Consider the following 22,888-nt stretch of genomic DNA (forward strand, 5'->3'; position numbering starts at 1 on the left):
CTAGCATCTCCACAGAATTTGACTGTCTAGTTATAACTGGTGACTTCAATTTTCATACTGATGATTTGAATGACAAGTGTGCAAAAAAACTTTTTACCATTTTGGACACATTTGAACTGTCTCAACATGTGAAAGAGGCTACTCATTGCAAGGGGCACACTCTAGACCTGGTTATCACAAAGGGCCTCAATGTTTATGATCTCTCTGTGACTGATCCTTCCTTGTCTGACCACTTTTGTGTTTTCTTTAACATATCTTTTATTCCCGACATACAGACAAAATCAAACACTGTCAAAAAACGGTATATCAATGAAGATTCTAATGTACTTTTTAAAAAGGCCATCTCCTTGCTACCACCTCTAAACCCATGTTCTGCTGATGATCTTGTAGAAAACTTTAATTTGAAAATTTTGAAAGTCATAGATGTCATTGCACCTTATAAGGTTAAAACGATTTCTGGAAAGCAAAAGGCACCCTGGAGAAAAGCTGCTTCTGTAACAGCACAGAAAAAGGAATGCAGGAAGGTTGAACGCATCTGGCGTAAAACAAAACTTCATATTCACCATGATATCTATAAAGAGAGCCTCCGTGCCTACAATTTAGAGTTAAAAAATGCTAGAGAAACATTTTTCTCCAATATCATTAAAACCAACACTAATAATGCAAAAACCCTATTTGCAACTGTTGACAGACTGACCAACCCCCCAACAGAAATTCCACCTGATCTCCATTCCACGCAGAAATGCAATGAGTTTGCAGCTTTTTATATTGATAAAATTGAAGGTATCAGACGCGCCATCAATATCTCCACGTCAAACAAAAATGTTGGACTACCACCCTGTTCAGGCAAAAATTACGTGGCAAGGATGGCATGCTTTAATGTCATAGACTCTCAAAATCTTGTGGAAACTGTGACACAACTAAAGCCATCCACCTGTTGCCTTGATACTATACCTACCAACCTCTTTAAGAATGTTTTCGACTGCCTAGCAGTAGACATATTGCAGATAGTTAACAACTCTCTCCAGTCAGGCAAGTTCCCAAAAGCTTTGAAAACTGCAGTTATTAAACCCCTTTTAAAAAAGCGGAGCCTAGATGCCTCTATTATTAACAACTACAGACCAATATCAAATCTACCCTTCATAAGTAAAATCATTGAGAAAGTTGTCCTCCAGCAACTAAATCACTCCCTGGCATCAACTGGTTGCTATGACACCTTCCAATCAGGATTTCGACCCCTGCACAGCACTGAGACCGCCCTTATTAAAGTTGTAAATGACATCCGTCTTAACACAGACTCTGGCAAAACCTCAATACTAATGCTACTTGACCTCAGTGCTGCATTCGACACTGTAGACCATACATTACTTCTGGAAAGGTTAGAAAACTGGGTGGGGCTTTCAGGCACTGTCTTAAATTGGTTCAGGTCCTACCTTCAAAATAGGAACTACTTTGTTTCCATTGGCGACTTTGTATCAGAATCAACCAACGTGACATGTGGAGTCCCACAAGGTTCGATCTTAGGACCCTCTTTATTCAACATCTACATGCTCCCACTAGGGCAAATCATGCAAAATAACAATATTGACCATCATTGCTATGCTGATGACACGCAAATCTATGTATCGCTATCACCAAATGACTATCGGCCCATAGATCTGCTGTGCCACTGCATTGAGCAAGTGAAGGAATGGATGTGCCGAAATTTCCTTCAACTAAATGAGGACAAAACAGAGATAATTGTATTTGGTCCTAAAACGGAAAGGCTTAAAGTAACCCAACACCTTCACTCTCTGTCCCTGAAAACCTCAATCAAAGCCAGGAATCTAGGGGTTATCATGGATTCAGATTTACATTTTGACAGTCACATCAAATCAGTTACAAAATCGGCATATTATCACCTTAAAAATGTAGCAAGACTTAGAGGGCTCATGTCCACCGAAGACTTACAAAAACTTGTACATGCCTTTATCACTAGTAAGCTTGATTACTGCAATGGTCTCCTCACAGGTCTTCCAAAACAAACTCTGAGGAAGCTTCAGCTTGTTCAGAATGCTGCTGCTAGAGTTCTAACAAAGACCAAAAGATTTGATCATATTACACCAATTCTGAAATCGTTACATTGGCTTCCTGTAGGTCAGAGAATTGATTTTAAAATCATGTTGCTAACCTATAAATCCCTACATGGTTTAGGCCCAAAATATTTAACTGATATGCTTCCACTACATCAGCCTTCTAGACCACTAAGATCCTCTGAGACCAATCTGTTAATTATCCCCAGAGTAAACACAAAACATGGGAAAGCAGGATTTAGTCACTATGCAACAAATAGCTGGAATAAACTCCCAGAGGATTTAAGACTTGCCCCAACTCTGAGCACCTTTAAAACAAGACTGAAGACTTTTATGTTTGCTATAGCTTTCTGCTAAAATCTTAAATACATTGCACTTTCTAAAAAGCTTTTTTTAACTTTGCCCTTTATTTTCTATTTTAATACTAAAATGCCTTTTTCTATATTAACCATTTCTTTGCATATGTTTTTCTTTTACTTATCTATTATTTTATTTTATTGTATGACAATGTTTATATGTGAAGCACTTTGAGTCTGCCTTGTGTATGAAAAGTGCTATATAAATAAAGTTGCCTTGCCTTGCCTTGCCTTGCCTTTGTTATTGAGTGCTCATCGAACAATGTGTAGGACATCAAGCCTGGGCCGGGGAAGTCTGCGTCAATCTTTGGAGAAGGCTCAACTGGAAAACTGCATAATTGATCCCATAAACCTTTCAGCAATGAACAGAATCAGCTCTCCATGGCGTGATCTAATCTTGACTGGCCTTGTCAAAGAAAAATAAGTCCAAAAGCCGAACTATAAATCCATTGTTCTAACTGTTTAGTTGACACAAATACTTTAACATTTGTGTTGAGCTTATTGCCTCCATAAGGCTTCATCACTCTTTTACCATATTTATTTTTGAGCTACACTTTTCTAACCAGACGTTGAGCCGTGCTGGTTTTATGACCGATGTTATTCCATCTTGCATTCAGGTGACATTCACGTTTGTACGGGGAGGTGAGGAGGAGGGGATGGGAGGGGATTACAAAGCTCTATTAAGACTCCAACTCATGAGTGTAGTTCCCTTATACATCAATCAAGAAGACCCTATAATGCTGCTTGTAGCTATAGTTCTAATACATATATAATCATATAATAACTGAAAAATAACATCTTGCCTGGATTTAAAAAAACATTGTGATTGAGATTAAAAAGTATATGAGGTATTTAAATTATTTAGATGCCAGGGGACAACAGCAATAGATTATAAGTATTAAAGTAGAAAAGACGAACAGAAGGTCTCTTATTTCTTTAAGCATTACTTTGGGTTTCAATTAAATGTATTTCTAGCTGGGTATTGGTATCAATAATGAAAACGTTAAACAGTGCATTACAAAACCAAACACAGCACTCACAAAATAATGGGGAACCAATTTACTTCTTAATACAGACTTAAATCAAAGAATTACATTTAAAGTAAAATTATACAATGCGGTGCAGAAAGAGAAACATGTTTTTTTGTATTCTCAGCAAGACACAGAAGGTTTACATTATGCAGCGCCTGGACTACCTGCTGCACGAAACACACCTGCATTACCACAAACACATCCGCACACACACACGCACATGCACACACACACACTAGCATAAACACATGCACGCCACATGCATGTCTCTTTCTCTCACACACACACACTCTTTTACACACACACACACACATTCCAGATAAATTAAGAGTGAAATCAGATAATCCTGAATGCATGCAAAATTAAATTAGGCAAGTACAAAATCTCATGACTATTGTTTTTTAAAGCGCTAGGTTGCCACTTGTTGCCCAAAATCGCTTATGTTTAAAACATGCAAGTAGACATACAATAATGAATGAGTGCAATCAGAATCAGAGTTGTAAAGACTGCTCCATAATCATATGTCAGGGAAATCCGTTAGATGCATTGAGCCACTGAGTGCACACATACATTCAGTCTTGCTCAGATGTAAAAAAAAAAAAGAAAGAAAGAAATATATTTCAGAAAGTAGAAATGTAAATGATCATATATTTCTTTCCAAAACAATGTTTTAAAGGGGTTTCAATGTCTGTGCTCACTATGCAAACTGGCCCACAGACAGACATTTGGACAGACAGCAACATTTTTAAAGGGATTGACATTATCAAGAGTTTTTTTGTTGCAATAATTATATGCTGATTCATATTTTTGCCGCTAAAAATGTGTCACCCACAGCCCTTGCCAATGTGGTCATATCTGAGACGTTTTACTACGGTATTTCTATTAAACATAAAGAAAAAACAAAGTAATTCAGAATCCTACTCTAAGCATTGAGCCTCCAGCCCTTGACCACCAAGGAATGCAGAAGTAATTGCAAACAACAGCAAATCATACAAAGCATGCCTCGAGATCACTTCCTCCTGGAAGTGGCTGCTCTTCTCCTCAGAGGCAAGTCGTTGCTGATTGGACAATGTGTAAAACTCCAGGGAGACTGGGTGCCATGATCACTATTTATTTACATTCAAAGGCCGCTGCAACCAGTCGTCTGATCGTCTCTGATCCCTCCCTGGGCAGGTGACTTCAGAGCGGAGCACTGCTGCCCTTCAGTTCAGGACATCATCTCAAACCCGACCTGTTGTTTCACTGTCTCTCCAGCAGAGGGTGATCACGTCCCGTTCCCAATGTTTGACTGACGGCAGCTCCTCCACGGCGGACCGGAAGTGCACGTATCCACGAAGGACGGTTCAGTTCATCCCCCGTTGGGAGAAGTTTCATAGTAACCTGCAGTGTAAACAATGTCCAAGGTGTGACATGGCACGATATCGCCCGAACCAGACGACGAAGACCCCGGTCATCGAGAGATCAGCGTGGAGGAGGAGAGACAGAGGAGGAAGAGCGACACGGAGAGGGAGATGATGCAGGCCCCGCCGCAGTCCTTGGCGTTCTCCTGAGAACGCATGAGGGAGACGGATCAGTTTGAGTCCTGAAGCTTGGGTCAGGGTCAGGGCAGTAGAACGGCTGGCCGGGTGTTCAACTCCCCACCTGAACATACTCAAGATTCAAAGGTTTTTATTCGTCACATACTCAGGATGTCACTGCAGTGAATTGTTTGTGTGACATGCTCTTAATGTCTGTGCTTAAAACACAAACAAATAAAAATTGAATAAAATACAATGTAAGTTTGAAGAGAAATGAAGAATATAAATGTATATTATAAAAATATATCTTGTGACCACGTTGTGGGTAACACACCGACCGACCCCCCCGGGGGGGGGGGGGGGGGGGGGGGGGGGGGGGGGCGGGCTGACCTCTGACCTGTGAGTGGTAGGCGTGGCAGGACTCCGGGCGACGGCGGACCTTCTGTGACTTCATCCTGTTGCACTTCACTGAGGCGTTATGTACAGCGGGGTCAAGGAAGAGGCCGAGGGGAGCTGCTCCCCTGAGGCTGTTCCCCCTGGGGCGTGTTGTGAATGTTTACATGAAGGAGGACCAATCCCCAACAGCGCCTGTGATTCAATTCAACTCAATTCTATTTTATTTCATTTGTACAGCCCTTAATGTCCATTACAGTCTCAAAGGGCTCAATATTTAGGACCTGTTGTAGATTTGGTGTAGATTGCTTTGGGTTGCTTGTTACCCTCTGATTGGCTGATACGATAACTCGGTGTTAATGCGACGCACCTGTCGTCTGCCGATGGAAAGGGAAGCGAAGGGGGGGCCGGCAGCCACCGCAGCCCCAATATGAACCCCAAAATAAACACGTTTCTTAAAGGCAGGGTCAGGGGGTTTGCTTCTCCTTTAAAGATAACTTAGTATTCATTCCCCAGTGAAACCTTGTTGCTGTGGTGTAGAAAGGGGCTCTTCGTTTTCATCCATACCCTGATCCTGGACAGGCTGTCTCATGCATGTTCATCATTTTGTCTTTAACCCCAGATTATCCTTTGCTAGACCTGCACAATGACTGATTGAAGCTACATAACCAAGCCCCCCTCCCAGAAGATAGTGTCATTGTTGAAGGGTCTTCCGATGTTCTTTCATTTATCCACCTCCCTGCTCTGTCTCTAAGAGGAGTCTCGCCGTGAGGGGGAATCCGAGACACAGGCCTGTTTGACACTGCGGTGCAATGACCGGTGAAGTTAGGAAGTTCTCCTCTCTCCCCACAACACACCCTGCCCTGAGTTACTGTAGCGCCGTGAGGATACACACACACACACACACACACACACACACACACACACACACACACACACACACACACACACACACACACACACACACACACACACACACACACACACACACACACAGGAAGGATATATTTGACCTCCATGGGCTCCATGGTGATTGGTGGGTACTGCCTGGAGCAGTCACAGTCAGCCTGTACCACCAGCATCAGCAGGTTGCTGTCTGGGACCTGCTGCACCACAAACATCCTGCACACACACACACACACACACGCCCGCACGCAAGCGCAAATACACACACACAAACACACACGCACGCACGCGCAAACACACGCGCACGCGCAAACACACACACACACACACACACACACACACACACACACTCACACACACACACACACGTAAACACACACACGCACACACGCACAAACACACATTTAATTGGTTAATAGCTTACAATAATTAAAAACAATGTTTGGTTACATCTAGAGAAAAATGTAAAACTGAACAGTGAGATATGTTAACTACACATTTATGAAGGTCTTGACGTGCATTTCTGGCGGAGTCGATTCTGTCCAGTGAAACTGTTAATAGCACTGCACTGTAGACTCGCTCTTTCTGCATGCATGTTATACCACCTCTGGCCTCCAGGGGTCAGCAGAACTCTGAACATCATAAAGACGGTAAATGAACAGCAGGCCGCTGTCGATGTGATCCTCTCTCTCTCTCTCTCTCGACAGTTATCTCCCTCCTTTTCATTGTCTGTTTCAAACCGCTGATCACTCACTCTACTACCATCTCTCCCGCGAGTCTTCTTTGTTTCTCCTGCTTCTATTTCCTCTCATTCTCTTGTGCTCTCTATCTCTCACTAAGCCCACAACCCCCCCCCCCCCCCACACGCACACACGGTGTCATTGTGTGTGTGTGTTCCTAATGTGTTTTTGACCATTTTATGTATGTGTCTATGTATCTGTGTGTGTTTGTGTGTCAGTGTGTGTGTGTTTGCATGTGCGTTTATTTTATTGTGTATGTGTGTGTGTGTCAGCACCTGTGTGAGTTTGTGTATTTGTCAGTTTGTGTGTGTGTCAGCGTGTGTGTATGCGTTTGTTTGTTTGTGTGTGTGTGTGTGTGTGTGTGTGTAAGTATGTGCAAGTCTATGTGTTTGTGTGTCAGCGATTGTGTGTGTATGTCATGTTGAGTGTGTGTGTGTGTTCGCTTTGTGAATGTGGTTGTGTGTGTGTCTGTGTGCTGTGTCCATGTGTGTGTGTGTGTGTGTTGTGTCAAGTCAATGTGTTTGTGCGTTTCCTGTGTCAAAGTGTGTGTGTGTGTGTGTGTGTGTGTGTGTGTGTGTGCACCTACTTCTGGCATCGGCCACACTTGATGAGGCTGTTGGTCTCTTTGATTGACGGCTCGTGCAGGAAGCTGGGGTACTCTGTGTCACACGGCTGAAGGATGTCCCCGCGCTTCTTATGGGAGGAGGCTGAGCGATAGATCACGCACACACACACACACACACACACACACACACACACAAAGATACGCACATACACACACACAGATACACACAAAGATACACACACGCACACACAAAGATACACACACACACACACGCACATACAAACAAACAGAGATATACACACAGGTACACACACGCACACACACACAAAAAGACACACACAAACACACACACAAAGATACACACACACAAATACACACACACAGATACACTCACACACACACACACACACAGATACACACACACACAGACATACACACGTCAGAGGTAAGTGTGCGCCCGTTTGGGTATGTGCGTGCCCTGATGTGTCGTGGATTGTGCAGATGGATCGTTGTGACCTCTCCGACCTGCACGAGGACTAATAGTGGCGCTGCAACTGTTGCCTCGCAATAGCTCAGAGAACGGCAAATCCATCCGTCAGGATGACTGCGGCCCGTTTCAGCGGTGACGTTTAGTGTGACTTGAACTGGATTTATTCATTCCATCGAGACAGAGCATACACGCAACGCATACACGCTGAGGAAACACGCACACATGCGCACGCACGCAGACACTAAAATGTGCAAGTTAACACAGACACGAGCACGCACACACACACACACACACGTGCAAGTACACACACTCACTCGCTCACACACACAAACACGTTTCCACTTGTGCACTAACACCTAGCCAAGCCGGGATGGAGACACACACGCATGTACACACTCACTTGATGATGCGTGGGTGTGGGGGGCGTGGGGTACTCACACACGGAGAACGACGCCTTGGCTGGACGACGGGATGATGGGATGGCGTTAGAGAGGAGGATGGGGTGGTGGTGACGTGTGATAGGTCGGAGAGCGATGATGAAAGGCGTGCGCAGATGGGGGGGGGGGGAGGGGCGTGCGTATGACAGAGCAGAGACACAGGATGAAGACATGGAGCTGACCTTCACACATCGCTCCACAACCACAATGTGACCTGGGGGCTGGGGGGGGGGGGACTGGTGATGGATGTGTGTGTAAAGCGACAGACAGCCACAACTCACGGCCGTTTCAAAAACAATCTGGGAAATGAATGAAATGAAATGGAAACGTGTAAAAACTGACACATGCCCCTTTGTTAAATGCTACACCATCATATCGTCTAACGGTCATTCTTTAATCCTAGATTAGGTGCATTCAATGTTCCCATTGCCATGCGTAGGTGACCAGGTGTGTTTTCTGTCTGGCGCATGATCACATCAGGATCTAGACGACGGACGTCTAACCTGCTGGGGAGCTTACCGTCAGCGAAATGGTCCGCGTGCCAAAGGCCACAGAGATTGAACTCCAACAGGAAGCTGTGGAGGACGGGGCGAGACGGACAGACAGACAGACAGACACACAGACAGACAGGCAGGGCAACAAGGGGCAGGGGACGGGGGCGGGATCAGTGGGAAGAGATCGGCTCAATTAAAAACCAATCATCATTAGGAGGCCGACGCTAGTCGCTCACTAAAATGCACCCGTTCAAAAGTTTCAGGAGATTAACATCCGACATTGTGACGTACCAACGGATCTAAGAATACATTTAGAGGAAAGGTTGGTCATCGGATTTAGCGCATTTTCGTGTGTGAGTTTGAGTGTGTGTGTGTGTGTGTGTGTGTGTGTGTGTGTGTGTGTGTGTGTGTGTGTGTGTGTGAGTTTGAGGGGTGTGTGTGAGGGTGAATATGTGTGTGTGTGTGTGTGTGTGCGTGTGAGTGACTGTGTGCAAGGGTTAATGTGAGCGGGAGGGTGTACGTGTTTGTGTGTGTGTACGTGCGTGTATGTACGTGCGTGCGTGCGTGTGTGTGTGTCTTGGTGTGTGTGTGTGTGTGTGTGTGTGTGTGCGTGTGCATGTGTGTGTGTTTGTGTGTGCGTGACTGTGGGTGTAATGTAAAATGCTGGCAGTCACGACGCTGCCCTGTAGGTCGATCAGAACAACAGAACAGTTGTACTCACAGCAGCAAGTTGGAGAGAAACCAGTTGAGGGCGGAAGCCAACCCATAGAACGGCTGGAAAAACACACAACACATTATCAGCATACACTGACCAAGTGTTCACCACAACAGTGTTGGGTACTCGACCCTGATTGGTCCACAACACTCGAAGGGAGTGCATTTGTTTTCAATTTTAAGTGGAACGCCTCAAGCATTTGAACCGTTTCCACATCAACGTGCTGCAAATACACTGGTAAAATCAACAGTCGAAACAACTGTCAACTGAATGTTTCCGTGGCAACGCAAAAACAATATCCTCAAGGTGACACGATAAGACTACTTTGAATTTGATTAAGTCGATTAAATCCGATAACGTTACAGACAGAAGTCACTTGCATCCAATCACTGTTGGTAACTAAGAGGAATAAACAATAACCGTACCCCCCCATGATTGTTCAGGCCTTACACAGAGGTCATAGGTCGACAGAGGTTGAATGCTTGATACGTACACTGAGTAGTGGCCGTGCACTGTTGGATGAATGGAGGTTCATCTTACACATAGCCTGGTAGTCAAACAAAGACACCCTGGGGAACACACACACACACACACACACACACACACACACACACACACACACACACACACACACACACACACACACACACACACACACACACACACACACACACACACACACACACACACAGATGTTGAATTGTGTAAAGATGGAACATTTATCAGCATATTAATAATTATCTCATTAAAAATCTTAACAATTAAACAAGGAAGCAATACATTCTTGGATGTGTGCTGTCTCCAGGAATAACAACAAGCCTCTCTCTCTCTCTCTCTCTCTCTCTCTCTCTCTCTCTCTCTCTCTCTCTCTCTCTCTCTCTCTCTCTCTCACTGTCCCACACAAACACACACACACGACTCAACGCACGGCCCGAACGCACACAGCGAATAAACACGACCCAAGCCAACGCCTGACTGCATGCATAGAAGCAGTTACGTAATATCCTGTGTCAAACGAAGCATGGAGGATTCCTTTAGCGGGGTAAAAATAGCACATCACTCAAGATGACTTGAAACATAAAAGACGGGGGGGGGGGGGGGGGGGGGGGGCCAGCCCAACACTAACAGCGCAAATTGATCGCAGCATCCTCATTCGAAATATTCAAACCTTTCCCACAATACGCTGCTGCCTTCAATTAGCCATTAATACCACACGAAGGATTACATCGGTATCTGGTATCTGTAAATATTTGGTGTCGGTAAAAGTCATGGACTATTGCCTCTGGCTCTCAGTTTAGTCCAATATGAACCGATTCAAAGCCGTTATATACATTCAGTATATATATATAGAAATGTTGTTAAATATGTATACAGTATTTCCCTGTCAAAACGAGTGCAACATACAGCTGGTCCAGTCGCCTCTCTGTAACCCTAGCAACGATGACACGTTGTATCAATATGGGACCGGATACACCCCCCCCCCCCCCCCCCCCCCCCCCCCTCGCTCACACACTCGACTGTTCCGTGCTCACTGTTGTAAGCCGATTTGCATACATTAGCATAGTCATATTATACGCCTGTAATTATAACTACACAGGGCTGTTGTCGTATGATGAACCAGAACCCAGCCTCTGTCTTTGTGGGGTATTAGATGTGTTGTACCCCCTGATACCATACCGATAGCATCTTTGTTTCCAGATTGTCGTGACTATTTTGAGTATTTTCGCCAAAAGGCTCGATGAAAAGTAGGTCAGTTGCACGCGGCCAACAAATTGACAACGAGGACAGAGTGACTCCACTGAGAGGGAAAAACAAAGCAACACATTAGGAGAAAGCCCATTAAGGGAGTAGCTATGAGGGCGGTAAACGGTCTCTTCACAGGCTCTGTTTATGATGGCGGGTTTAATGACAAACGAACGCCGCGACGGATGAGTACGCATCTCCTCAACTTTGTGAATGAATCTCTCGCTATTCACGCACAGCGGGCACCGGGGCGTATGGGTGCCAGCGGGGGGTCGGGTGGGGGTGGTGAGGGGAGTGTGTGTGTGTGTGTGTGGGGGGGGGGGGGGGGGGGGGGGGTTGTCGGTGGGCAGACCTCCTCCGTGCTGTTAATCTGTGATGGAGCGTCACACTCTCGGTGTGGCTGTGAACGTGACAGTTTGTCTCTTGCAGAACCAAAGACAGACTGTCAGCCCCCGCCGTCTGGCCACGACAAGTGATCAGTCGGCCTGCCCCCCCCCGCCCCCCCCCCCCCCCCCCCCCCACCAGACACCCGCACCGTGGGGGAGATAATGAGACGGTTACAGGGTCGGGTCCATCCGTTCCCGTTACACCAGCACACACGGGACAGGACAGGAGCTCAGTGGACGGACCGAAAATCCATTCAGAATTTCGGTTCCGGTTTCACATTTCGGAGCCTTTTGGGTATTTTGCATTTTACTGTGAATGGACTTTTCATCGGAAAAGTGTAATTGTTTTAATGGATTAGTTTTATGATGTATTGCAGGTTCTTTTGTACCCAGGGCCCTATTTAAACACACACAAGCACACACACACACACACACACACACACACACACACACACACACACACACACACACACACACACACACACACACACACACACACACACACACACACACAATGGGTATTCCTGACCTAATAAGAAACAGTTACCTTTTGAACATGCCCATCCTGATCAGTGTCGTCATCACAGATCCATCCACCTCCCCGAAGAACCGCCCAGCCTATCAGGGCAGAGGAAAGGCGGGAATTAACAGTTATGGCGAACATCGGATTGGTTATGGAGATCCTAATCTTGTCATGTCCTCAGTCTGAATATAAAAAAACATTATCTGTTCAATATCCCGTTGTCTGTCCTTCCTTTATCACACTCCACACGCAGGTACGCACTCAAAAACACAAACACACACAGACAGACACATGCTCAAATACACGCATGCACATACACACACACACACACACACCCACAAGCACACACCAATCAACTTTAATAAACAAGACTTCTTCTCCAGCTCCATTGTTTTGTGTTAGACGACAACTCTGGTCGGCTTCACATATCAACCAATAATAGCAACGCATGTTTCACGGCTAACACTGACACAGCTGGCTATTGTGTTTGAAGGCAAAATTACAATGGCCTCTCTATGCCTCTGAGTGTGTGTGTGTGTGTGTGTGTGTGTGTGTGTGTGTGTGTGTGTGTGTGTGTGTGTGTGTGTGCTTGTGTGTGAACTCCTCTTCTTTATGTGTGTTCCTGAGAGCCTGAGATAGGACATTTCGGTCTGCGAATTGCATCTTGAAGGTACAAAAAACCAAACATGAAAGAAACAAGCCGTTCCAATTTGTATGTGGTTTAGAAAGGAGAGCAGGAAGACTGAAGCAGAATATATGTGTATATAAACTCATATTAAAACCATTACTTACACAGAAACCATAAAGGGATCTAAAGCGCCTTTACCAACAATTACTCTCCTATTATTCAGGTTCATAGAAACCCATTGTTGTGATTGTCAATGTTAGAAAGACGGGGAATTACCAACTTTGCAATTAAGACAGCATGCTGACACAAAAATAAATGGCTGAATATTACATTCAGGGTTGTCTAGACATACGCTCACTAATTATTCATAATGAATCACTCACTATAAATAAAAAGGAACGTTGATGAATTCTGAAACACGTTTTCCTTCTGTCACCGGTTTTATAAAACCCCAACATCCTTATAGTGCATACTACAGAACTCATAAAGACTTTATGACTACAGTCATCTCATCAACATGCAGCTGAAGGCAACCTTGGACTAGGCATGAGGAGAAGCACATGAACGACTGAAGGGGGATGAGAGGGTGAGGCATGACTGGTTGGAGGTTAGCTAGCTATCTCTGCTGTATACGGGGAATAGGTTAACCTAGCGATTGTAAGTGCTTGCACTTGTTTCTATGAACATTTTTATTGTACCAACAGCGAAATGTTGTTTCACTTTCTTATGACAAATGTACTTATTGTAAGTCGCTTTGAATAAAAGCGTCTGCCGAATGCCCTAAATGTAAATGTTAATGTAAATGGAGGGATGGAGGGACAGCAGGATGAGGGGCAAACTGTTGTTGTGGAGTGGTTGCTGTTGTTGTTGCTGTGGTTGTTATTGTTGTCGTGTTCATGTTGTTATTGTTGAGGTTGTTGTTGTTGTGGTTGTTATTGTTGTCGCGTTACTGTTGTGGTTGTTGTTGTTGTGGTTGTTATTGTTGTTACGTTACTGTTGTTGTGGTTGTTGTTGTTATTGTTGTTGTTGTGTTGCATAGCCCCAGCCCTGCTTTGCTCTCTACCCTCGTGCCCGTGGCCACTGCACTGCCGTCTTCAGTTGTGCTGATTCACGGTGCGGACTCATTCCAACCTGTCAACTCTTCTCCATCCAGAGTGGCTCTGGGCTGGGCACAGAACGCCTCAGACGCTCCTTAGGCTCTGTGTCAGTGATGATACTAATACTAATAGGGTGGGATATTGTGGTTCTAATGTACGCAATTGCGCTTCATAATAAGAAATCCCTTTATATTTTTATCCCGTTATATAGCGACCTTCTCAGACTGAAGTACCCTTAAGGAACCAACACCCGTTGGGTAAAAAACATCACTTTGAATGAAGCAATATTCAGTGTTTTAGTGTAGTGTCCTATTAAGGGAGAAGGAGCCAGTGTTTTAGTGTAGTGTCCTATTAAGAGAGAAGGACCCAGTGTTTTAGTGTAGTGTCCTATTAAGGGAGGAGGACCTAGTGTTTTAGTGTAGTGTCCTATTAAGGGAGAAGGAGCCAGTGTTTTAGTGTAGTGTCCTATTAAGGGAGAAGGAGCCAGTGTTTTAGTGTAGTGCCTATTAAGGGAGGAGGACCCAGTGTTTTAGTGTAGTGTCCTATTAAGGGAGGAGGACCCAGTGTTTTAGTGTAGTGTCCTATTAAGGGAGAAGGACCCAGTGTTTTAGTGTAGTGTCCTATTAAGGGAGGAGGACCCAGTGTTTTAGTGTAGTGTCCTATTAAGGGAGGAGGACCCAGTGTTTTAGTGTAGTGTCCTATTAAGGGAGGAGGACCCAGTGTTTTAGTGTAGTGTCCTATTAAGGGAGAAGGACCCAGTGTTTTAGTGTAGTGTCCTATTAAGGGAGGAGGACCCAGTGTTTTAGTGTAGTGTCCTATTAAGGGAGGAGGAGCCAGTGTTTTAGTGTAGTGTCCTATTAAGGGAGGAGGAGTCAGTGTTTTAGTGTAGTGTCCTATTAAGGGAGGAGGACCCAGTGTTTTAGTGTAGTGTCCTATTAAGGGGGGAGGACCCAGGGTTTTAGTGTAGTGTCCTATTAAGGGAGGGGGACCCAGTGTTTTAGTGTAGTGTCCTATTAAGGGAGGGGGACCCAGTGTTTTAGTGTAGTGTCCTATTAAGGGAGGAGGAGTCAGTGTTTTAGTGTAGTGTCCTATTAAGGGAGGAGGACCCAGTGTTTTAGTGTAGTGTCCTATTAAGGGAGAAGGAGCCAGTGTTTTAGTGTAGTGTCCTATTAAGGGAGGAGGAGTCAGTGTTTTAGTGGTATCCTATTAAGGGAGGAGGAGCCAGTGTTTTAGTGTAGTGTCCTATTAAGGGGGGAGGACCCAGTGTTTTAGTGTAGTGTCCTATTAAGGGAGGAGGAGTCAGTGTTTTAGTGTAGTGTCCTATTAAGGGAGGAGGACCTAGTGTTTTAGTGTAGTGTCCTATTAAGGGAGAAGGACCCAGTGTTTTAGTGTAGTGTCCTATTAAGGGAGGAGGACCCAGTGTTTTAGTGTAGTGTCCTATTAAGGGAGGAGGACCTAGTGTTTCAGTGTAGTGTCCTATTAAGGGAGGAGGACCCAGTGTTTTAGTGTAGTGTCCTATTAAGGGAGGAGGACCCAGTGTTTTAGTGTAGTGTCCTATTAAGGGAGGAGGAGCCAGTGTTTTAGTGTAGTGTCCTATTAAGGGAGGAGGACCTAGTGTTTTAGTGTAGTGTCCTATTAAGGGAGGAGGAGTCAGTGTTTTAGTGTAGTGTCCTATTAAGGGAGGAGGAGCCAGTGTTTTAGTGTAGTGTCCTATTAAGGGAGGAGGACCCAGTGTTTTAGTGTAGTGTCCTATTAAGGGAGGAGGACCCAGTGTTTTAGTGTAGTGTCCTATTAAGGGAGGAGGAGCCAGTGTTTTAGTGTAGTGTCCTATTAAGGGAGGAGGACCCAGTGTTTTAGTGTAGTGTCCTATTAAGGGAGGAGGACCCAGTGTTTTAGTGTAGTGTCCTATTAAGGGAGAAGGACCCAGTGTTTTAGTGTAGTGTCCTATTAAGGGAGGAGGACCCAGTGTTTTAGTGTAGTGTCCTATTAAGGGAGGAGGAGCCAGTGTTTTAGTGTAGTGTCCTATTAAGGGAGGAGGAGTCAGTGTTTTAGTGTAGTGTCCTATTAAGGGAGGAGGACCCAGTGTTTTAGTGTAGTGTCCTATTAAGGGGGGAGGACCCAGTGTTTTAGTGTAGTGTCCTATTAAGGGAGGGGGACCCAGTGTTTTAGTGTAGTGTCCTATTAAGGGAGGAGGAGTCAGTGTTTTAGTGTAGTGTCCTATTAAGGGAGGAGGACCCAGTGTTTTAGTGTAGTGTCCTATTAAGGGAGAAGGAGCCAGTGTTTTAGTGTAGTGTCCTATTAAGGGAGGAGGAGTCAGTGTTTTAGTGTAGTGTCCTATTAAGGGAGGAGGAGCCAGTGTTTTAGTGTAGTGTCCTATTAAGGGGGGAGGACCCAGTGTTTTAGTGTAGTGTCCTATTAAGGGAGGAGGAGTCAGTGTTTTAGTGTAGTGTCCTATTAAGGGAGGAGGACCTAGTGTTTTAGTGTAGTGTCCTATTAAGGGAGAAGGACCCAGTGTTTTAGTGTAGTGTCCTATTAAGGGAGGAGGACCCAGTGTTTTAGTGTAGTGTCCTATTAAGGGAGGAGGACCTAGTGTTTCAGTGTAGTGTCCTATTAAGGGAGGAGGACCCAGTGTTTTAGTGTAGTGTCCTATTAAGGGAGGAGGACCCAGTGTTTTAGTGTAGTGTCCTATTAAGGGAGGAGGAGCCAGTGTTTTAGTGTAATGTCCTATTAAGGGAGGAGGACCTAGTGTTTTAGTGTAGTGTCCTATTAAGGGAGGAGGAGTCAGTGTTTTAGTGTAGTGTCCTATTAAGGGAGGAGGAGCCAGTGTTTTAGTGTAGTGTCCTATTAAGGGAGGAGGACCCAGTGTTTTAGTGTAGTGTCTTATTAAGGGAGAAGGACCCAGTGTTTTAGTGTAGTGTCCTATTAAGGGAGAAGGACCTAGTGTTTTAGTGTAGTGTCCTATTAAGGGAGGAGGAGCCAGTGTTTTAGTGCAGTGTCCTATTAAGGGAGGAGGACCCAGTGTTTTAGTGTAGTGTCCTATTAAGGGAGGAGGAGTCAGTGTTTTAGTGTAGTGTCCTATTAAGGGAGGAGGAGCCAGTGTTTTAGTGTAGTGTCCTATTAAGGGAGGAGGACCCAGTGTTTTAGTGTAGTGTCCTATTAAGGGAGGAGGAGCCAGTGTTTTAGTGTAGTGTCCTATTAAGGGAGGAGGACCCAGTGCTTTAGTGTAGTGTCCTATTAAGGGAGGAGGACCCAGTGTTTTAGTGTAGTGTCCTATTAAGGGAGGAGGAGCCAGTGTTTTAGTGTAGTGTCCTATTAAGGGAGGAGGACCTAGTGTTTTAGTGTAGTGTCCTATTAAGGGAGGAGGACCCAGTGTATTAGTGTAGTGTCCTATTAAGGGAGGAGGAGCCAGTGTTTTAGTGTAGTGTCCTATTAAGGGAGGAGGACCTAGTGTTTTAGTGTAGTGTCCTATTAAGGGAGGAGGAGTCAGTGTTTTAGTGTAGTGTCCTATTAAGGGAGGAGGAGTCAGTGTTTTAGTGTAGTGTCCTATTAAGGGGGGGAGGAGCCAGTGTTTCAGTGTAGTGTCCTATTAAGGGAGGAGGAGCCAGTGTTTTAGTGTAGTGTCCTATTAAGTGAGGAGGACCCAGTGTTTCACCAGAGTCACCATCTGCTGTGTTGTGTGACGTCTTGCGCCCCGCCCCGGGTCTCCCCCGAGGCGTCCCGTCAGCAGCCAACACTTCATAAGGACTTGATTATACCACACATCAAAAGTCCACCTGCTTTAATTAGACGGCTGTGTAACAGGCTGAGAGGTGAAGTGTGTGTTTATGTGAGTGGAGGGGCGTTGCTAGGATTAGAGGACATTCATTATTCTAAATAATAATTAACCAGCTCTGTTTTTATTTTGTCTATAGAAGATGGATTTTGATGTCTTTATAATTTAAATGTGTACCTCAAAAAATCTTGTGACTCTCGAGATTAACAATTATTATTGTGATGTTTTAAATACTGTTTCACATTGTGGTTTTTTATTGTTTAGTTAGTCTGATGTTGTAATAATATTTAAGCCTTTTGTTATTGTGATTGGGAGTTCCTGGGAATATGTGTTTGTGTGTGCGTAGGGGAACTCACGTCATTGCGCTCCTTAGAAATTATGACGAAACCATTGTTGTCGATCAGATAGCAGGCGATATCCTAGGAACAGAACGAGAGAAACAGGGAAAGAGAGCAAGAGAGAAAGAAAAAGAGGAAGAAAATTAGGAATATGTTGAAAGAATGAGTTAAGGTAAGCAGTAAACACCTCTCCATCTCCTAGCCGGGAGCGGGCCTTTCTACTCCACTTATTCTCTACTTACGTAGCTGTCACAGCGAAGTGGACACACTCCCTCTGTGGTGGAACACTGTGGGGAGATGCAGGCAAAAGAGACGAAACACAAGCAAGTCAAGGAACCGACAACACAATTTCAAGTTTCCAGATTGAGTTTATTTTCCCATCAGGGGAATTGTTGTTTACCGTACTGCGCAATGCATACGACAATACACACAACAACGCACTTAAAGAAGCCAACTGAAACAGAATAAGTAAAACACTGCACTAAAACACAGAACAATATCACAGTGTCTGGCCACAGAGAAAATAAAAACGATGGAAATGGCTATAGAACAGTAAAAGTGCTGAAAGGGTACAGAGATAGGTATATAAAAATAGGTAATTTAATGTGCAAATTAAGCAGGTTTATTGCACTGGGGATGAAGGACAATTTGAATATATTGAACCTTGCCCTGGGAAGATTGTACCTCTGGCGTTTCTGTGTGTGTGTGTGTGTGTGTGTGTGTGTGTGTGTGTGTGTGTGTGTGTGTGGGTGTGTGTGTGTGTGTGTGTGTGTGTGTGAAGGTGAGCTGTGACATCACCTTGTCCTCCTACATTGTCTGTGTGTAACGGCGTGTGTATGTGGAGGGTTCGGATGTGTGCGTCTGTCACATGTCTGATAGAACTCAGATTAGCCTGTGAGAGAGGGCGTTATGTGTTATATATATATATATATATATATAAATATATATATATACTGTATATATATATACGTGTATGTGTGTGTGTGCGGCCTCCCGCAGGCGTGTGATTATGTGCATGCACGTGTGTTTGTGTGTATCCGTGTGTGTGTGTGTGTAGTCACACAGATTTGTGCTTGTGTGTGTGTGTATGTGTTTCTGTGTGTTTGTGTGTGTGTCTGTGTCTGTGTGTGTGTGTGCATTTGTGCGTGCATGCGTGTGTGTGTGCGCTCCTGCAGGCGTGTGCGTGTGTGACTGTGTGTGTCCACGTTGCAGCACACTATGCAATCTGTTTTGCGGAAGTGTGAAGCTGCATTCACAGCACTCAGCTGGTGTGGCCCCCACGGGGTACGAGAGCCTCCGGGAACAAAGAAGACACAGAAAGGGAAGGAAGACAGAAGGAGGGATGGAAGGAGACAAGTCAAGGAGAGTAGTGGACGAGTGATGTCTACTTACGTCAGTGTCGTTAGGCTGAGGAGATGAAGACACCGTCCACATGAAGGGCAGGGAATGGGAAAAGACAGAGAGACACAGAGAGAGAGAACGAGAGAGAGGGAGTCGTTAGAGTGGTAGAGAAACAGTAAGTTCCTCCCCATCAAGCCCAGTGGACGACATTGAAACATCTGCTATGTCACATCGCTGTTGTTTAATGGCCCACAAAAAAGAGACACACAAAGACACCATTGTTGACTGGGATTTCTCTCATTTTTATTGTTTCTTTGATTACTTTGATCCAAATATATGTATGTGTATGTATCTGTATATGTATGTTAATATGTATATGTCTAGATATTATATGTTATGTGTTCATATGTGTGCATATATATACATATATGTATCCTACCTACCTCTACTGTAATTAATATATTATATATATTTATCTTCATGTTCCTTGAAAGGTGTTTAAAATAAAATGTATTCGTATTATTAATGTGTGTGGGAGCACCGGTCTCAAACCATTTGCGGCCAAATCATGCGTTTGGAGGGCAAATGGCCTCTATTTATATCACTTTAAAATGTATGCATGAGGAAGTAAGGTAGAAGAGGACAGAACCTTGGAGGGTTAAAGCTAGGGTAGGCGATTGGGTGAAATTGACTTCAGGGTCGCTGTGATACGGCGTTCATGAAGTGTGTGGATAGTCCACACGGCCACAGTGTTTATAGTCGCCGGTTTTGCCGTGATGTTGTTGTGGACCCCCCAGGTGGTTCACGGAGCTCACGGAGCTCACAGATTCTAGAGGTGCGAGAACTGCCACAAAATTGCTGTGTGAACCGCGTGCGAGAGGCCGACACTTTATGATTTTTGCTTCACGGGGGCTTACGCCGTTCAGGCACGGCCATAACAAATTACGTTTGACTGCCTTAAAACCCTTTAGCAAAGGACCCGTAGCAACCCAGCTTCAGATCCGGCCCCAGTCACTCGTGCCTTCCCTGTCTCTCTATGCAGAGTTTTCCAAGTTAACAAAGGAAAGCTGTGAACAGAATAACTTGAGGGTCGTATCTCACAATGATTCTCATGGGATTCACACAGAGAGTCCAGTGGTGCTTCTAATGAATGCGTTTCGTTGTCTCTGCGGTTCCATTTTGCTTCAAGCCCATTCCCAGACGAGGCGGGCTGCGTCTATCTGGGGACGGCCGGCGGCCCTCTGTCCTCCAGCGGAGGCGATACAGAGCGTGTCTGTGTCTGAGAGGAAACATCGCTCATCCTCCGCGTTCTCATTATCAAGAACAGGAGCCCCTCCCTTCAATTCCCCATCGCTGCCCCTTCAACAAAACAAGAACCCTCACCGGTATCCCCGCTGGAGCGATGTCGGGATGATGTTAACAACGGTGACTAGCGGTTTACAAATGGAGGATCGACCGGCCGCGTGTGTAGAAACCTGCGAGTTAATGTCTGCGGATTGATTGAACTAGAGTTCCTGAAGTCAGGCAGCATCATTAGCTTATGGATAGCCTCTATTAAGAGGACATGAGTCGCTGTGGCTCCACCAGGAGCTGGGAGTTGGAGGAGCGTTTGTCTTGTCGTGTCGCTGCAGAGAGGGACACCGCGGGACGGCTCGGGGTCGTTAACGTCTCCCCCTTGAACGGGGGACGATGGTCCTCGTCGAGTTTATGACGATTTATTGTTTTGAAATGAGAGATCCAGATGAGAATCGCACAGTGTTACTGTTGCGGTCAGGCCCGGCGCTATATCGTAGAGGCCCTAGGCGAGCTTTCCAAGCTTCAGTGATGGTTTCAATAACAATTCAATAGCTGTTCCCCCGTTCACCCCATTCTCCGTTCCGTTTCGAAACGTGTTTGGACAGCATGTTTTATTTTGCTTGTTTCACAAAAATTCATTCATTAATTAATTAAGGCCCCGCTTTTGTCGCTACCAACACAGCCGCCCTAGAAAACCGCCTAGTTCGCCTCTGCCTAGCGCCGGCCCTGTTTGCGGTGGGTCTGAGGGTCAGAGTTGCCTGAGGCGTCGTATAATCGTGACACACTGTGTGGTCGCAGCCTGAGCACTCCTGGCAGGCCTCGACCCGAGCTGTACATGTTAAAGGGGACATATTACACCACCAGCTGTGAGTGTGATCAGCCGTTACGAGCCGTTTTGAAAATCTGCCTCGTCTGACATCACAAGTGGGCGTGTCCACCTAGATGTGTGCTGGATGGATCAGTTTACCAGCCTACCCAGTGTACTGTAGCCAACGTTGCTCATCTATTCGTCATACATCTAGGTGGACACGCCAACTTGTGATGTCAGAAGAGGCAGATTTTCCTCAAGAACGCACACACTTTAACAACACACATTAACATTGTAGTAAACATTGTGATTTTATGTGATAATTCACTTGATTCTAAAGACGATAAATCAGTGCTATTGACGATAATGTGCTGTCAACGCACAAAGTATCTGCTAAGTTTCTTTGCACAGAGCCAGAATGTCAGAATGACTGCTGAAGCTGATTCAGCAGTAGGAACAAATGCTTGATGCGAACACTCGACACATCAGACGGATGTGTGGAATGCTCTCATCAAGCATTTGTGACGGATTCAAGCACACAACTAAACCTTTTATTCATGGCATGGAAGAGCCAAGAACTGACTCAAGTTATACCATGCTTTTTTTTGTGACCCAGTGAGCTCACACAATACCTTGCCCAAATGGTGTGTGTGTGTGTGTGTGTGTGTGTGTGTGTGTGTGTGTGTGTGTGTGTGTGTGTGTGTGTGTGTGTGTGTGTGTGTGTGTGTGTGTGTGTGCGTGTGTGTGCGTGTGTTGTTGTTGACACTTTTATGTAGCTGTTTATTAAGGACCTTTTCCATTCTCCACTGGACATGGTTGGAGTATATATATATATATTTATTTATTATCTAGAAATAGATTTGCACGGATGGGACCGGAACAGATGACATAGGGAGCAGAACTCATCAAAAACCTATGATGAGACACACACACACACACACACACACACACACACACACACACACACACACACACACACACACACACACACACACACACCATGGAAATTAACAAACGGGATAAGCAGATACATGTAAGCAAATGAACTCACACACACACACACACACACACTAATGCACACTTACTCACACACAGACACACACAAACACACACACTGACACACACACTAGGAGGTATGTGTGTTTGACACTCGGCCCATGACATGAAGATAAGATGCTTATTGTAAGGCAGGAGGAGAGAGGCGGCGGCAGCGGCGGGGGGGGGGGGGGGGGGGGGGGGG

General features: G+C 45.1%; 1 protein-coding gene across 1 annotated transcript in view; it reads right to left on the minus strand.

Moving 5' to 3' along the window:
* Positions 1–3,472: 3,472 nt before the first annotated feature.
* The window catches only part of cacna2d4a (calcium channel, voltage-dependent, alpha 2/delta subunit 4a), a 116,443-nt gene continuing 97,027 nt past the window's right edge, over positions 3,473–22,888 (minus strand). Inside the window, exons 33-41 of the mRNA XM_030341314.1 lie at positions 12,393–12,463; positions 10,210–10,285; positions 9,723–9,775; positions 9,027–9,082; positions 8,509–8,529; positions 7,602–7,722; positions 6,376–6,491; positions 5,374–5,456; positions 3,473–5,005 (exon numbers count right to left, since the gene is read on the minus strand). Coding sequence (XP_030197174.1) covers positions 4,910–5,005; positions 5,374–5,456; positions 6,376–6,491; positions 7,602–7,722; positions 8,509–8,529; positions 9,027–9,082; positions 9,723–9,775; positions 10,210–10,285; positions 12,393–12,463 — 693 coding nt within the window. The 3' untranslated portion in view covers positions 3,473–4,909. The remainder of the gene's footprint in view (positions 5,006–5,373; positions 5,457–6,375; positions 6,492–7,601; positions 7,723–8,508; positions 8,530–9,026; positions 9,083–9,722; positions 9,776–10,209; positions 10,286–12,392; positions 12,464–22,888) is intronic.

The sequence above is a fragment of the Gadus morhua genome, chromosome 19 (genome assembly GCF_902167405.1).
Source record: "Gadus morhua chromosome 19, gadMor3.0, whole genome shotgun sequence".
Classification (NCBI taxonomy): Eukaryota; Metazoa; Chordata; class Actinopteri; order Gadiformes; family Gadidae; genus Gadus; species Gadus morhua.